This window comes from Acanthopagrus latus, chromosome 21 (assembly GCF_904848185.1).
Source record: "Acanthopagrus latus isolate v.2019 chromosome 21, fAcaLat1.1, whole genome shotgun sequence".
In the NCBI taxonomy this organism is placed as follows: Eukaryota; Metazoa; Chordata; class Actinopteri; order Spariformes; family Sparidae; genus Acanthopagrus; species Acanthopagrus latus.
Window position 1 is genome coordinate 11,292,483 of NC_051059.1, and position 17,822 is coordinate 11,310,304.

Consider the following 17,822-nt stretch of genomic DNA (forward strand, 5'->3'; position numbering starts at 1 on the left):
ACAAATAAGATAAAGAGCAAGCAAAATAGAGCAATACATCATATCTTCTCAGATAATTATACTTCAATGTTAAAGCTTAATCTGCAATGTAACTACTAAGATGTCTCATAAATACAGAAAATATCATAAAATCTACATACTCAAGCAGCACTCAAATCAATGTATTTATATTTTCTCACTCACTACTACTAATGTGAAAGCAATGATGACTCATAAACCACAATAACAACAATGAAGTATTGCATTATATCATCATTTTATTTTTTATATATTTACAAAACATAATAGTGTCAAATAACCGGTTGCATTTTTTAACAGTGCTCTGGGCATGTTTTCAGCCGCCCTGAGAGTTGAATAGTTTGCACCCCTCCCAGTGCACGGCTGACTGAATCCTTTCACAGTACCCCTTCTTTATACAGTTATTGATGAGCTGATGGTCGTGGGATTTCTAGACCTCTCTCTACAGGCTCAGCGAGGGGGGCCATAATTGTCCTCTGGCAATAGCAGCTGATAATAAAAAGTGGCTGCTGGGGTAAACAAACCCACCAACCACAACCTAAATGTGCTAACATCAGGCTGTTGATGTGTTACCCATTAATTATAGACATGTTTCTCTCCTCTTACTCTGCCTGTAACCCGTTCCGGAAAGAACCTAATGTACTTTTTATTGAGGATCCAGGATATACGGTCATGTTATCACTTGTGAAAGTGTTTGTTTGTTTTTTTTCCCAGCACGGACCTCAAACCAAAGAAAGCATCGCTCTGCACATTAAAAATACTGGGAATCACAGGGGAAGCACTTTGCACAGTTACTCTACACTATAATGACCATTGTAACCACAGCAAAGGCATCCGGGAATCAATATCTCAATCACTTCAAATGAACACCTGGGTATGGGGGATGACAGTCGGGGGAATTAGCCTTATTAGATTAGTTGGCTGAATTACAGTAGGTGCTTTTCATGACATGTTAAATCCTCTACAGTATTTTTAAATCTTCAAATTATTAACAAATGTGCACTCATGTTTTTCCACTTTTCCTTCAGGTTAATAGCCAATTAACTTGTTAATTCATTCCTGTACACAACCAGAAGTGTGTATTTCATGAAGTACCAAAGAATCACCACTAACTTGGAGTGATATTGCAAATTCACACCATAAAATTATCATTATAAGTGCTAAGCTGAATGATACCAACACCTTGTGATGAGACCTAAAATATTAACTTAAAAGTCATTTTGCAAAGGCACTGTTTATACCCGTGAAGTGGTTTCATAGATTTTACCATGAGCCTAAACAGCATTGTAAAAACAACATGGACAAAGGCAGTGGTAATTTATTTTTAAAGGAATGCTATTAAAAGTAAATCTTGAAGGAGCTATGGCAACCACTGACAAACTAATGCAGAGATGTTAAAATGTTCTCAGTTGTGCGCTCAGTGATTTTAGACAGACGAGAGTGTGTTTGTATGTGTGGTTCCTGTTGGTTTTCGTGCTTCCTCCTGTTGTTTCTGCATCCACACACCATCATGACGGAGAGCAGCGTCGACGGCTCCTGTCTGACCATCGCTTCACACTCCTTCACACCCTGCCTGTCGCTGATACACACAGAGTGACCCCTCTGGCCTCAGTGCTTCTGATGGATCGCACCGCTACCTCATCACATGATGGAGCACTGCTCTGCTGCCCCAGCCCCAGGGCCTCCTGGGAGATTGAGGGACTCCATGTCAAAGTTAAAGCCTGGAGGCTGGAGGGGAAGAAGAAACAGGAAGACTGCGGTCATCTTTAAGCAAGAGGACTGGCAGGAGACATTACTATATATACACCAACACACTTAATACATTTGTGAACTGTCAGGTATTTTTCCATATCCTTTAAAACAGGGCTTCTCAAAGTCCAGACTCTGGTCCACATCCGGACTGATTGCCAAGTCAAGCTGGACCTAGTCCATACTGGCAATCTGTAAGATACTGTGATGGAAAAATTCCTTTTCATTATGGGTTGATGAATTTTGAACTATTTTGTTGAATCAAATGTATGAACACCTAACCTCTGCCCTATATGATTGTAATAGAGTCACGAACCAGCCAAAACTCAGATAGAAAGTTGCCGTCTTGTCTCATGTTTTATGTCTGATAATTTTATGCTTCACACAGAGTCCCAGGTCATGTGTCATGAAGTTTTAACTTTATGTCTTATGTCGATGAGAAGCCTGTCTGATTGGGATAGCTGTATGTACGTATGTGTGTAGCTTAATCACTGCTGGCACTGAGAGTGCTTGTCTCTTCCCCTGACCTTGTTGATATCTGTATAAAATTGTGAACACCCCTTTACTCTGGGCTCATTCACTCAGCTCATGAATTTGACTGTGTGGTGAGTCCATCTGCAGATGGTTGGATTAAACTTACCGAAAAGACAGATCTAACTTTACTCTTTTATTGACAGAAATTTCCACCACAATTCCTAATAAAAAACTATGCAGATTCCTGACACCTTTTGGTGTTGTTTAGCTCCATAAATGTATTTATGCACCTCTCCTCTAGTGTCAGAGTTTGAAACACTCAGAGGGACTTCATGGTACAATCAGGTTCACTGTCTTAAACTCTGAAATCAAGGACAATTTGTTCGGCAAAAGTGCAGGGAAGGGAATTAATTATTGATTGGAAATCAAATGCTATTTTGTCATTGCAAAAGCAGTATGTAAATTAATGACAGAGAGTGCTTTATATGATACATTGTTGACTAAAAACTTACCGCATCACCAGCTAGCTCTTTGGGAGGTTGGCCGAGGTCTTGCAACTGTAAGTAAAAGCATTATAATCTGTGATGAGTTTCATTCTTAGCAAGCCAAAATTTATTTACATCAAAGTCAAAAATACAACAGTCTGTGACCTATACTAGCCAATGCCAATGTTAGTGTAGGTGTTTCATCTTGCAGTGGGAGCTATTTAAGTAATGATTGAACACTGATTCACAACTGAAATATTCAAGATGTAAATAACCAAGAAGTCAAATGCAGGGTGTGTCTACCTTTTGCATCAATTCCATGATGCTCTCGAAGTTGTTGTCTTTATCTGCTGCCCCCTGTTCCTCCCTCTCAAAGTGGGTGCAGATCTCTCCCATGATTTTGGCCTGCTGCTCATAGCGCTGGTAGTCCTCCTGACTGAGGCTTGGCTTGTTGGAATCCAACCATTCTGGGTACTGTGAGTGTGAGAGACATTGATGAGACTCACTTTGTGGCAGAACTACAGACTACATGATAAAAGATACTAAAAAAACAGATGCAGACCTTAGCAGTGATCTCTTTGAGAGATGGATAAAGCACTTCCTTGGAGAGAAGGTTCTGCATGATGGACTGCATGATGGGCAGGATGTTCCCCTCATCACCACCTCCTCCTTCACCACCCTCTTCCAAGCCCAGGCCTTCTAACGCCTTGACAAGGTCATCTCCAGCTAGTCCTGTAGACTGTAGGAGAACAATACCATTGGAAACTGCTCTATGTTTGCATTGCTCGGAAAAGTTTCGCAACAACTGATTGAGTCGGACTTTACCCACCTGCAGGTTGTCTGCATTTTTGGCCAGGCCACGGAGGGTTTCTTTAAGACAGGAGGTGAATTCTTGTTGGGAGGCAGTGTCAGTGCCTATACAGAATACACACACACACACACACAATATTCAGGCTACAGGAACAGCAAGCAGAGGAACACATCAAAACCACAGACATTGAGAGTTGTCGGCCTTACCAACTTTTCCTGCAGCCTCTGACAACTTTTGGAAGTGCTGCAGTAATTCCGGCTCCTCCTGGGCCAGCTCAGTCATGGCCTTCTCCCACTCCTCCTTAGCTTGGGTGGCCATGTCTCCCTCGAAGAGAGTCTCAAAGAGTTTGCTGTCTTCAAGCAGAGGTGGCTACAAAGGGTAATTGGGAAACATGTTAAGTGCATTCTAGACACCTTCCACCGTGTCTGCTGGGCATTTCTTGTCCCAGATTTGGTTGCTTGGTCATAATAAGTACTCCAAAAGCCTACTGAGAAAGTACTTTTTGGTGGCCAGTGAACCTTTAGTGTGGGGTCTGCGAGTTAAACAGTCAACAACCTGTTAAGCTAGCAACAAAAGCAAACAAGTCATAAACACTAAGAAAATAGAGCAAAAAGTCAAGGACCACTTAAAACAAATAACACAAAAAGACCTTCTCTGCACCACTGCTGGCTGAGGAGGAAGCAGCGGCAGGTTCTGGAGCTGGAGGGGCTGCTGCCTTGTCAAAGTCGTCCAACGCACCTTAAGAAAAAGGGATGAAATTAGAGCCATTCCAGTCGACTTTTAAACGAGTATTTTAACAACAGAAATGTTACAATTCGGCCATTATCTATTTATTCATGTATGAGTTTAAGCCCCGGCTGAAAGAGCGACATTAAATGCGCTGCAAATGTCTCTAAATAGCTCATGCAGCATATTTTATTTAGTCCAAAGGGTCAATATTGCATTTTCTTTACAGGTGTTGTGTAACGTGTTTGCTTTGGAGCAATCATTTTGTTGTTCTGTTTATGTTTAAGCTAAAAATGAATCTAATCTTTAATATTATTACTTAAAGTGGGACATGGCAATTTTTTAAAACACTCATTTGCTAGTTTTTAAAAAAGGTACAACTAAACCAACTAAAAACCGTAGCTGCCAAACTTTAATGTAATTAAGTTTATACTTTGTTGTACTGAGGTGCTGATTCAGCTTTATGGTTAATCTGGAGTCTATAGGTTGTAGTGCTTTTAGAAATATACAGTGTTGTACCAATACTTAATTTATCCTTATTGAAACATATAGGATGGACCTCTAATTCATATCCAATACAACATACAAGTCCACAGCACCAAAAACAACTGCCTCTAAAGCAAATAAAGCAAAATGATGCTTAACCAACATCTTTCCACATAGTTTCAACAAAAACTTAACATTATTAGATAGCTTAGATTGATGTAGATGTTTTTTGTTGTTGTTGTTGTTGTTGTTTGTTTTATGGTAGGAATTTGTGTTGGACTGCATTTTTTCAAGCAGGTTGAGCTAATAAACTGGCAGCTGACCGCATGCCTGAGAGAGCTGTGTGGAAATTACAGGAACATGTTCACAGCTAGTAAACACCATCACCTGAGCCGAACATACATCCAACAAAAGGCTTGCGGCAGAGACAATACCGTCACTGGCAGTCCCGCAGCCATCTTACATCACCAGGTTTTAATTAAATTGCATCTAACGACAACTGTCTATCAACATCCTATTCAAGGGCAAAGACATAATGTTTGAAAGCCGCCTGTTATTCTGGATCACAGCTAATCTAGCTAACAACAGAAGCATACAGTCATACAGTTAGATACAATGGAAACTCTCATTTCATAGATTTAGCGATTGATTCGACCAACTGGTCCGATTGTCAGCGATACAGTATCGATATCTGGGAGCCAAGCGGGAGGTCCCATGAGCACACAAGCTAGTTAACCCCTGACACAGAGAGAGAAAACGGGGGTCCGGGGCCGAGTGTCACGAGAAAGTCCCGTTCTGGATAAAACGAGGGTCTGTGTAAAGACTTAATGTCAACTTACTGTCCAATAATTCATCCAATTCCGCATCGTGTCCAGCGGACGGCTCTCCAGCACCCGACGCCATGATGTTACCTTCTCCAAAAACCAAACAGCCCAGACAGCCACCGAGCAGCACGTCTCCGAAAATTGACGTCCCTGCTGTGAAAAAAAAAAAATGTCGCGGAAACTATTACGTCAGAACGAGTTGAGATCGGGCGCCATCTTGTGGACTCATTTGCACAGCTGCTGACATGTTGGTTTGAGGTTGACCAGTGCTGTTCAGGGTCACCCACGACCAATTTTGGTGAATTGTTCACAGCTAGTTTGAAACCAAAATCAAGTTTCATAACCTCTAACATGAATATGACATGGTAAACTTTGTAATCATTATGGGTAAATAGTATGTTTATTAATTTAAACCTTCCCTGCATTTACATCCTAAGTAAGATTAACAGATATTTGTCTTAAGGGAGTTATCATAGAAACACCAGCCAAGCCAGAAATTGTATATTTCCTTAAATTCCTTACTTGTGCATATTTTAACCCTCATGCAACTGTTGATACATTTGATGTTTTTTTTAACTTTCATTTTTAAATCATCTTGGCTGTTGTTATGCATATTGCATACATTTGGGCAAAGGTGTCTGTCAGCTGTTTTTCTTTTAAATATATGCAACACACTGTTTATGTCACAGACATACAGCTTTTTTTGTTGGACATATTATGCACAATTAAAACTGTTGGGTTTTTTTCAACCCACTGTCACGACAGCATCGTGTATCCCAGGTTTTCTGGTATTCTTTCTGTCATTCATAATACTATTTTTTTTCTTGATGGGCACTTTACCTGTATTTTTGCCTGTATGCCACACACATGCTATTTCCCTTTTGTTCTATAGGGGGCTTTGCCCCTTAATGAAAACCATCATGCGACTGATCATAGGCCACAATAAAAAGGTGGTTCCTTGTCAAACTGCCATAGAAATATTATATATAAAGTACGTGAAAAATAACATGTTTGTGTGTGGGTTTTTTCTCATTTGAAAAGGACACCCTGTAAGCAAACTGGTATTTAAAGGGTTAAAATCCTAAAAATGAAGTAATATTTGGTAGCCGTTATCAGGACTGATAGTGTTTGAAAAAAGCAATCCAGTGAAAGCTGAAAATAAGATTAATATGTAGCATTTTTTAAATGGAGCATCTTTGTACTAAATTAGTATTTTCTTTTTTTTATCAATTGCATGAGGGTCAAGGTCCACTACATTTATTTGATAACTTTATTTGCTGCACGCTGTATCAGAGCCAAAGTATTTGATCAACAATAAGATTTTTTTTTTTTTTGAAAGAAAAAAAAAGCACTGTTTCAGATCATCAGAAAAATGCTGAATATTGGATCAGATAATTGACCTGGCCAATAATCAGTCAACCCACAGTATACAATAGTTACATACGTGTAAATAAAGGTATAATTTACCTTTACATTTACTCAGGTATGACTTTTGGGTATTTTGGGTACTGCTATTATTTAGAGGCAAATACTGTACATTTGACTCCAGTACGCTGGTGACTCAGTTAGAAGTAACTTTGCATGGTCAGAATTATACATAGCCTTGATATACAATTAACTAATAGATTATTATTATTATTATTATTATTATTATTATTATTATTATTATTATTATTATTATTATTATTATTATTATTATTAAATTATTAAGTATTGTTATAGATACGCAAAACCACACCCAGCAATCAGTTGAAGTCTTTTATTTATCATTAGGAAATGACATGTGTAGCTAAATAAGTACTTAGGTTGTTAAATTGCATTTTGATGCTGAATACATCCGTGCTGAAGTGTCATTTTGAACTTTCCATCGTAACAAAGAACTTTTACTAATGTAAAGGTAGCAATCTTGAAAAATGTGCATGTGATGGCGGATTTCCCTCCGTGTCTGTCCCTCGAACAGGGCCAGTTAACGTGACGATATCGCATCTGGGTAAATACAAAGTGGTTGCCAGGGTTACAGCTGCGGTCGCTGGGCAACGCGTACAAATAATGTCACAAAGCGGGATGATTCAGCGAACAGCGATGACGAATATGTAGCGTTATCCGTGTCGCCGTGTCCATAGCAACGCTGCCGGAGAGGGGGGTAAAATAAAGATGACCATATTTTCATAACGAGCAGTGAAGCGGGGGGTTTCCAGGTCCCAGTGAGCCGATAGTCGTGTCGAAATATTAGTAGTCACCATACGAATAGGTTAAAGTATTGGATAATGGAATGTACTTCCCCATGGGAAACATTCGCAGGTAACACAACAGCACAGAGATAGTAGCGCACAAGTAGCCTAGTTTAAGTCGAAAAAGATAGAGACAATGATTAAGAGATGTTGGAACGAATTAGATAACAAACGAATAGAAAGTATAATACAAACTACTAGAATCAAGATAAACATGCTATATACGGTAATTGTCCTTGTAAATAGGTAACTTGTGCAATATGTCATACATGTGCCTGTGCAAAAAAAATTAAATAAATAAATAAATAAAAAATCACTGTGGCATGAAGTGTGTGGGTGGGTGCTTCATCAGTGGAGAAAGGAGGTGTTGGGAGCTGTGGAGGTGATGTTGTCAAGTCTGATCGCTGATATGAAAGAGCCCCCCCACTGCTGCGAAGACCATCACACAGATCTGAGCCTCCTGTCCCTCCCTGTAGGGCCTCCGTGTTGTCTGACCAGTCCAGATCTGATATTCAACATTTTTCTCATTTTCAGAATCGGTGTTTCTTTGTTCTTTGTTGTTGTTGTTGTTGTTGTTGTTTTAATCTGATCGAAGATTAAATGTATTTAAAGATGAGCTGCATATGGCTCTGATGCAGCGTGTAATCTTTTTAGTAACTAGTAGGCTAATAAAAGTAAGTGGAGTAAAAGCTACAGTGGTCAGTGGAAGTACGTATATAGGTGCAGGAAAGGGAAATAGTCAACCAGAGCACAATTACCTAGCAATTGTACTTACGTACAGTATTCGAGTAGATGTACCTCCATCATTGAATTAACATGAAAACATTTTGGACATTTATAAAGTAAACATTAGTTTTAACACAACTTGTTTATATTATCACTGAATTATTCTGAAAAACAACTCTTTTTTTTGTCTCCAATCGCATTGGATGAAAAAAAACTTAAATCTTAAAATCTTATTTCTCTAGTATTAGAGATCTCTACTTAACAAAAGTATGTTGTTTGTTGGATACGGGAAATAATCATCATCAATTACAGCTGCGATTTAGTAAAAACAACATACATGTAGCGTTAGATTTATTTATTTATTTATTTTTCTATTGCTTTTCGCGATGCTGCCATTGATCATGTTGCAAACCGATCAAGAAATACGACTTTTTATTTATTTATTTATTTATTTTCAACGGGGGTGAACTTGTGGATACACTGGGTGTGTGCCCCGGGCTGGAGCACGAGCAGGAGGAGGAGAGTTGAGACAGATGTGAATAACGGTGCAGACATTTGATGCCTAATTTGGTTTGCTGGGCGGGGAGCTGCTCCTCTGAGCTGCTAAATCAAGTCTGAGAGCTGGGGAGTTTCACTCCACGACTCTCCACCGCTGGATGTCCCAGAGAACAGAGACTGTCCGCAGCCGAGCATCAGAAAAGGTAACCAGCTCTTACATAAAGTTGACTTCATGTGGTGAAGAATTGTCCTACGAGCCGAGCTTGTGCGAGGGAAAGACCTAAACCCAGCTGCAACTTGTTGCATCGTGATTACCTGCATGCCTCATGTGAAGAATGTGATACAGTCAGCAGGTACATTTTGTATGTTAGAGTCAATTTTCACAGTTTTTATAAATAAATTTGAGCTTTTATTTTGACATTTGAAACGAGCTGGAATATATTTTTAAAAAGCGGATTTAAAATAAAGTAAATCTCAAAGAGGACTAAAGTTGTTATAAGTTGCTCCTTGAGGAGTTTGTAGCAACTATTTATTTTTTCTTTTATACTTTTTAGTATTTCATGTGATAGTGTTTTGTGTAATTCTTGAATTGCTTAGTGTTTGAAAAAAAAATCTGTCCAGCTTCCTTAAAAAAAAGCAGTTTGTGGACATGTTTTTGTCTGGTTGTTTTTGTTGGTTTTTTCTTTGTCAGTTTTCATTTACTAGTCTGTAGTGTGGCGGTGTGGTGTGAGCTGGGTGCGGCTGGTGGCACACCCACTTCCACTGTCAATGAATGAACCTCTGCAGCAGCTGTCACAGCGACACACACAGTGTGTTATGAGGACTTTTACTCTCTCTTTCTGTGCGGCGAACATGCCTGAATTATATGCTGAAGACACTGATTTAGATTCCCGCCAACAAGTTCCCCATTGTTTGTCATTTAAATGCAGAGCTGTGTCCTCCCGGCTGAGTAGGTGTGGTGGGTCGGTCTGGCCTGAAGAAAGGTGATGACCCTTGAAAAATCATCCGTTTCATGGGAGAGTTTGGTGTCTTGTGATGGTCACACATGCTGTGTCAGATTGTTTCTCGAGTCTGGGGGAAAATGCCAAATACTTGGCCTTTTTGTTTTGTGTTCAAGAATTCTGTCATTTTTGCCTTCGAAACAACAGACCGGGGAGGTTTGCCAACAGAGCTCGCCCTGTGCTTCAACCCATGAATCCCCTGTAAGTGGATTATGGGTGAAATCGAGTTAGCGATGTTGTGTCATGACAACCAAACAAGCAGCACACATGACCTTTCGGCCTGAGATGAACACTCATCCTGAACATCTCTGTCTTTAGGATGTTTGTTTGTGTGTGTGTGTGTGTGTGTGTGTGTGTGTGTGTGTGTGTGTGTGTGTGTGTGTGTGTGTGTGTGTGTGTGTGTGAAAAGTGACTGTGCAGGGGAGCACGAAGATGGTGTCACATCCTGCTGCAGGCCTGATGCGGGGACCTATTTTCAGCCACACTTGGGGAAGTGCCCCCACATTTGTGTGATCCTGTCGTGTTTTCCAAACTGGGCTGTGAAAGGACTTTTTCTTTTTTTCCACACTGGGCTCTTGTGCTTTATTTTTTTGTTTCATTCCTCTTCCATTTTCCTCTCCTATTTCTTTCCTGACTTGATTCCATAAGCGGCAAAGTTAATGGCGGCAGCGGGAGTGGCAGGATTGATTTTTCCATTACGACCCTCCGGTATACGTTTATTTTGAGTGGTTTACATGAAGCATAATTGGTACCCTGACTTTAAAGCTGGGGTGGGAGTTCTGAGGTGGGAGGAGAGAAGGAGTGGATGACTGATGGAAAAAAAAAGGGAGTGGCTGCCAAATTAGGCTATGAGGAGAGGAAATAAGTTGGCAGAAATGACAAAGTTACCAGTTGTTCGGCAGCAGCCAGACGGCAGCACATCTGGAACACATCAGTGAATTGGAAAATCTTACAAGAAATAAGGGAGACAAGGGAGGAGTGGTGAAAGAGAGGGGGCCCGTGTGGTGACTCACTCTGCTGCTATTCCACTCCATCACTGTGTTTAAACTATGTGTCCTTCTGTGGTCGAGGCACAGGGCTTCCCCCGTGTTTCTCCCTCTTTTTTTGTTTTTTTTTCTTTTTCACTCCCCTCTACTCCCCCCTGGCTTCATGTGAGTCATCCTGCAGGAGTGTAAGGGGTGTCTTTTTCCATTTCTGTGTCTTTTCTTTTCAAACCAAGCCACCAGTTGAGCTTTTCTCGCCTCCCCACCCCTTGACTCTTTAATAGGTGTCTAATGGAGCTGATGTAAACAGGCCCGTTCTCCTTGTTTATAACTGTCTCTCTGTGTAAACTGTGAACAGGGAATGAAGCGCTTTCTGGAGCCAAGTGGGTGATGGGTGTCAGGAGGGATGGAAGGGAGGACAGCTGGTGTGGCCAGGGGGTTTCTACACTGTGAAAATATCTCTTTAAGGCTTAAATCTTTGCCTCTCTGAATGCAGATGAGTAAGCAGCGAAAAATCTCACCAGTGTTGAGTTTGGTGTCACAATACGTTCATCAACAAACATCAGCTGTCATCAGTATACGTCCCTCACGATCAGTCAGCAAGAGCTTCTTTATATAGACACCATCATGCACTAACATTCAGTAGGACTCCAGATGAAGACGAGGTAGAGGAGGAAGAGGATAATGGCAGTATCCTCATTAGATCACGGCGTGATGCAGCTGCACAGCAAGGGTTCTGTTGAGTAATTTGCATTGACTGGAAAAACCCTTCACTACTCTGCACTAGGTGCAGTTAAAATGCACCCATGTCACACCGGATCTCTCCAGGGTCCTCTGACATCATGACATCAGCCATCAGTTGGGTAATGAAACCTCGAGTTGAGATCTTACAGTCACAGACAAATTTGAGAGAGCAACAAAACAAGGTTGCCAGCAAACATAAGCACAACAGGAGCTGAGAAATGTCAAATAATTCCTAAGCTGATCACAAACAGTTTGGATGATGCAATGGAAAAAGTTATTTATCAAGCAAAAATGCTTGGTTACAGCTTTGCATGGGTCCAAAGTAGATTATTGGCGATAAAAACACACATCTACTCAATCCAATATAGTGACTCAGCGGTTTTGTTGCCGTAGCCTTACTTTTTTTGGTTTGGTGGCCTATGATTAGTAACTTATGGTGGCTAATGTTAGCTAATGTTAGCAATCATATGTAACCGTGGATTATTTTTCCACTTAGGCTCCCATTACATTTTTCAAAATGTTTTTTTTCTTATAGGCGAGGCAGGACATATATTGCATTAAATATTACTTACTAAACAATCAAACCTAAGTTTGAAATAAAACACATCTAAGTATCATTTATTGAGAGTTTAATAACTAAGCCTGGGCCCAGATGCATCCAAAGGTGCTCTCACTGCTAACAGCCCTTACACCTGTTTAAACCTCTGAAGAGGCTACTAGCCACTAAGCTAGGAAGAGAAGCTAACATTAGTTAGCAGGCTATGCAAGACACCAAGAAATTAATTCATGATTTTGCAGACAGGGCTCTGAGGCTAAACTTTTATCGCTTCTTTTATTTCCTACTTTCAATGATAATAAATATTATGAAACATTCAAATGTGAAAGTTTGAAATAAAACTTCTCTAGGTATTATTTATCAACAGTTTAATTAACTCTAAATCACTTTAAATGACAGAAAAATCTGCAAACATGGGAAACAACCAAGACTGCATTAACTATGGCAGAAAAATGTGCGCTCAGATACAACCCTTTCCCTCATAAAAGAATTTGATGGAGAAAATGTAGCGTTCAGGGCCTTGAAAATGCAGCTTCCTTGAACAAATATCTGAACTGAAGGGCTACTAGCACGCCTTTCAGAGCCTTGCTCAGTTTTGGGATACAGTATGTTTGCAGTGTAGATAGGGTTGCTGGGAGTGGATCATGTAAAGAGGGCCATGTTTAGAGCATGATGACAGACACACTGTAGGGTCGCTGGAGGTTGCGGGGCCACACCCGTCACCGAGGACTCGAGCCTGGAGGAATGTCCGAGTGTAACAGTCTGTCCTCGTCGCAGGAATGCTGTTGAGAAAGCAGTCTGGAGTTTTATACAAGGCAGAAGAATAGGGGAGCGTTCAGCAGATGATTAGACCTGATGTAAATGTGACCACAGTGGCGTCATTATCTGTAGCCTGTGTATTCATGGTCTCACTTGTTGTTTCAACCATTCATGGAAAAAACAATGACAGCATTGTGTATTTGAGAAAATGGTGTGTAGGAGTACATAGCCTGTTTGGGCATGGATCCAAACTGTTGCCCTCACGTGGTCGTATCTTATACCTTACAGCGTTGGAAGTGACATAAACTCTGCAGAAATCCTGCTTACTGATCCTTTTCACTGTCTTCTCTTCTTACAGTTTTCCCTGCCTTCCCTGAGTGGCTGATGGTAAAAATCTGAGGAACATTTTCAACTTGTCTCATCACCGACTAGATCTCGCGTCATGGCTATAGTGCTCCACTCCAGCCCCCTCCTATGGACGCGGTTGGCAGCCATGGTCTTCTCCTGCGTGGCCTTCTCCGTCGCCGTACATGGTGGCAGGCTTTTCCACGGCACTGGAGACTGGTGCATCTTCTGCTGGGCCTTCAGTTTCGCCGGGACTCTGCTCGTCATCCTGGTGGAGCTGTTTGGTCTTGAGGCCAGAGCTCCTGTTTCCTGGAAGAACTTCCCCATCACCTTCGCCTGCTATGCCGCCCTGCTCTGCCTGTCCGCCTCCATCATCTTCCCCCTGTACTACCTCAAAGGCTCCATGGGCCCAAGTGAAGTCCGCGACTACCGCATTGTGTCAACCGTCTTCTCCTGCCTGGCCACCATCGCCTACATGAGCGAGGTGAGCATCAGCAAGGCGCGTCCAGGTGAGGTGGCCGGCTACATGGCCACAGCCCCCGGCCTGCTGAAAGTCTGCGAGACTTTTATCGCCTGCATCATCTTTGTCTTCGTCAGCGACCCCGTGCTGTACGACCATCATGACGCGCTCAAGTACTGCATGGCCGTCTACTGCATCTGCTTCATCCTGTCGGCGGCCATCATCATGCTATGTATCGGCGAGTGCACAGGTTGCCTCCCCTTCCCGTTTGCCCGCTTCCTGTCTGCCTACGCCCTGCTGGCGGTGGTCCTCTATCTGTCAGCGACCATCATCTGGCCCATCTTCAACTTTGACCCCAAGCATGGCGGATCTAAAAGTAGGCCCTACTCTTGCAGCAGCACAGTGGGGTTGTGTGTGTGGGATAAGAACATGGCGGTTGCCGTGCTCACTGCTGTCAATTTCGTCCTCTACCTGGCCGACCTGATCTACTCCACCCGCCTGGTGTTTGTCAGTGCTTGAGGGAAGAGACAGGGTGTTAGGCCAGCAGTATGCTCCAGATAAAATTTAATTTGGCATGTTCTCAAAGGCTGTCAAATACAGTGCTGCGAGCGAACACAACTCTGGTGCGTTTGTTCAATGGCATCCGTCCAGTGTGGAGAAGCTTGTGGATCATGATGGGAGCAAACTGTAGAATAGTCACCACTAGTATAGTTTATTGTAGTAAGGAAATTAAAAGATCTGATTTTACAAAATGGGATAAGTATGTAGTGTAATCTAGTGTTTTCTAGCCCCAAACTCACAGTTCTGCCTCTGCAAACCTGCCAAATTTGATTTTGTGTAAAGCATACTGCTAGCCTGAGAACTGCAGCAAGACAGGGAAGAGGTGGAGGTCAATGGCTATGTTTACGCGTACAACAATATTCCCTTAAATTACTGAGGCTTTCTGTTCGTGTGTTGGACCAGGTAAATGTCAAACCTTGGGTCCAGTGACCTGGAAAGCTCATTATCTTGGAATTTGAGAGACCTGAATGTGATTACTGGAACATGCTGATATTACCCGAGACATTTCACAGTTTTAATGGCAGATCATGACCAATTCTAATACTCCGAATACAAGAATGTTTCATGTGTACAGAGATGTTTATGATCTTGAAAAGAGTAAGCTCTTACAAGAATTATCTAACAAGGACACAAGCTAACGCCCAAGATATGTGTGCATGTAAACATAGTCTGTAATGACAGATGAAGAAAAACCAAAGAAAACGGCGGCTTATTGTTGTGTTTTTGTTCTTTTTTTTGTGTGTGTAAAGTATATGTCAGTGTTCTGCCTTAAGTTTGTTTCCACAGCCCAGTCACCAGAATTTAATGTTTGCATTTAACATTTCTGCAAGCCACAGATACGTCCAAGGTCAACATTTAAATCAGATACATCATGTCAATAACCACTGCAACGGTCGACCAGAGTTTGAGTCTTTGGGGAAATTTCCAGCCATTTTGGTGGTGATGAAAAAAGTTTTTTTTTTTAAGCCAAACCATGATGTTTTCCTAACACTTAACAAGTGTTTTTTGTGCCTAAATGTAACCTAACTATAATCACAGCGTTGTGACAAGACAGAAATAGACATTTTCCCCTAAAACAACAGTAGTTGCAACATAAAGTTTTAACTTATCTGTGGTTTTGTACTCAGCTAACATTTTTCTGGGGAATGGGTTCGTCGTCAATTTGATGTCAGGTATAAAAAGACTGCCTAGCAGTCTTTCTGTTTTTAACTGCTTTAACTAAAGACAAAATTTTGAAAAATTAGGAACATTAGCTGTATGGAGCAAAGGTTTGGTCAGCAGTTGGAGAAAATACTTTTTGATGCCATATGATTGGAGATCCATGAAAGTTAAAGAAAGTTAAATTTAATATTTCAGTAAAGGAATTGATTGTTGTGTTTCCCAACTGTATGTAAAGCAGCTGATCAGATTGTATCATTTGTCGTTTGTCATTTTTATACAGCTCCAATGTTTTAAGACTTGAAGTAGTGCAGCATACCTTCCATGATGTTAAGATTAATGCTAGGCTGGCTTTTTGCTCCTGTTATGATAAATGTGTATCTGTATCTGCAAGCTACAATCAGTGGCAAGAATATATATGTGGGAAGAACATTGTGCAAGATTGTGGACTAAAGAAAAAGTATCTTAAAAGTGCACTTAATGTTAGTATTTTCAATGTCTGTTTAATTTTTTGTTGTCTCCAAATATAAAAGGATCTATTTAACAAACTCCACAAAAAATAAATTCATGCACATTATCGATTGGGTTTATTGGTTTTGCACTGCTGTCATAAAAAATACATGTCATTCGTGCTATATTCTTCAACTTTTTTGTATTCCACTCTTCGCGTTCCTAGTGTGCATACCACAGTATTGTAGGAAAACGTAATCCAGTGTTTCAATAAAACCCCATGGTAAACAGATATAAGTGTGCTTGCATTATTTTGGGTTTGGGTTTGGTTGAAGGTGCCATATTACCCATTCTTATCAGTTTACATCAGTTTGTCCACCACTTTGAATTGCCATTACATTAAGTTAATTCTTGCTCCACAGATGATGAATTGCATTGACTTTGTTCATCCCCGACTTTTCTTCCAGTGCCACTTAGCCCAGGCTAACGTTTTTATTTTAAAGTGAAACTTCTTGAGAACTACTGGATGGATTGCCATAAAACTGTGGAGATATCAAAGATCTAGATATTCATGGTACCCAGAGGATAAATCCCGATGAGCTGGGGATACTCGAACTTTTCATGTATCTAATTACATTTTTCTCAACCTCTTTTTCATGAATTGACCCAAATATTCATAGTTCCCAGATGATGTTTTGAAGTGTCACCATGAGGTTGACGTTCGTGTTTAGTGGTGGGATTGCCATTACATTTAATTTGTGCTCCCCCAGAGGATGAACCTCACTGACTTTGGTAAACCCTGACCGGAAAAATCACATTGAGGTTGAAGTTGTGAATCACTTTGACTTGATACAGATTTGAAAGCTGTCTGTAATTCTGACATATACATTCGGCAACAGCTTTCACAAGTGATACAAATGAATTTACTTAGAAAAGAGCAAGGCCAATTGTTTGAAGTGAAAGTAAGCGGAATGTAAATCAGCATTGGCTCTGTGCACATTATTTATATTTCCCTGTTTACTTTATCTCTCGTTTCCCCACCTCCACCCTTCAGTGACACATTCCCTCCAGCTGCAGATCCCAGTGCAGCCTGCTGGGGCTCGAGTGTCTTAGAACTAGAGAGTCTCGACTGTCAGGAGCTACTACTGACTACTGCTTCTGAGGAGCAGAGTGGGACGGAGTAAACATTTCAGTCACCTATAAATCTACGGCCAGGAAAGGAGACGGCAACGACGCCCTGCTCCGTCACAATGACATGACATGAAGTTTATTTTGGTTAAGGAAGGGTTGTATCCATCAGCATGGGAACATGGCTACTACAATAGCAAGGTCAGACACTGGAAAGTAAGGAGTTAGTGTTCCATGACTAACATTTACAATTGCAGATGTTCATATTTTTATCACAAATATTCAAAAAAAGTGTTATAAAATCAAAGACAGAAGAAGAAGAAGAGGAGACAGAAGAAGGGATAACGGATCTCACACCTTAATCAGTATTAGATTGAGTGTTTTTTTAAGTACCTTGCTCATAAAATACATACAATTATGCTTATATTGAAAATTGTTATGTGTATTTGCAAACATGGAGACAATTTATCTGTGATGTATACTGTTGTTGATGTGATACTCTGCTTCGGTATCTAAATTCATTCTTGGCCTTCCCACTCTGACCCATAAAAAGAACAAAGAGTGTAAGTCATCGGCACCACAATAGCTTGATGCAATCTCAAATGAAAGAGGCCACAGACGAACGCAGCATCGGGTTTCCACTCCGTAA

At 40.9% G+C, this 17,822-nt stretch overlaps 2 protein-coding genes across 3 annotated transcripts; one reads left to right on the plus strand and one right to left on the minus strand.

Moving 5' to 3' along the window:
* Positions 1-237: 237 nt before the first annotated feature.
* pex19 (peroxisomal biogenesis factor 19) lies at positions 238-5,739 on the minus strand. The gene is made up of 8 exons (XM_037085077.1): positions 5,589-5,739; positions 4,187-4,275; positions 3,744-3,906; positions 3,556-3,641; positions 3,289-3,465; positions 3,030-3,200; positions 2,754-2,798; positions 238-1,746 (listed from the first exon to the last, which is right to left on the minus strand). Exons 1-8 carry the CDS (start codon positions 5,650-5,652, stop codon positions 1,660-1,662), a joined length of 882 nt encoding a protein of 293 aa, XP_036940972.1. The 5' UTR covers positions 5,653-5,739; the 3' UTR covers positions 238-1,659.
* Positions 5,740-7,353: 1,614 nt separating this feature from the next.
* On the plus strand, positions 7,354-16,337 carry si:dkeyp-66d1.7 (myeloid-associated differentiation marker homolog). 2 transcript variants are annotated; one of them, XM_037085130.1, is made up of 2 exons: positions 7,354-7,874; positions 13,430-16,337. In XM_037085130.1, the coding sequence occupies exon 2, from the start codon at positions 13,514-13,516 to the stop codon at positions 14,393-14,395; it is 882 nt and encodes a 293-aa protein (XP_036941025.1). In that variant the 5' UTR covers positions 7,354-7,874; positions 13,430-13,513; the 3' UTR covers positions 14,396-16,337. The 2 variants fall into 2 exon arrangements, with proteins under 2 accessions (XP_036941025.1, XP_036941024.1); XM_037085129.1 differs by lacking the exon at positions 7,354-7,874 and adding an exon at positions 8,893-9,231.
* Positions 16,338-17,822: the final 1,485 nt, after the last annotated feature.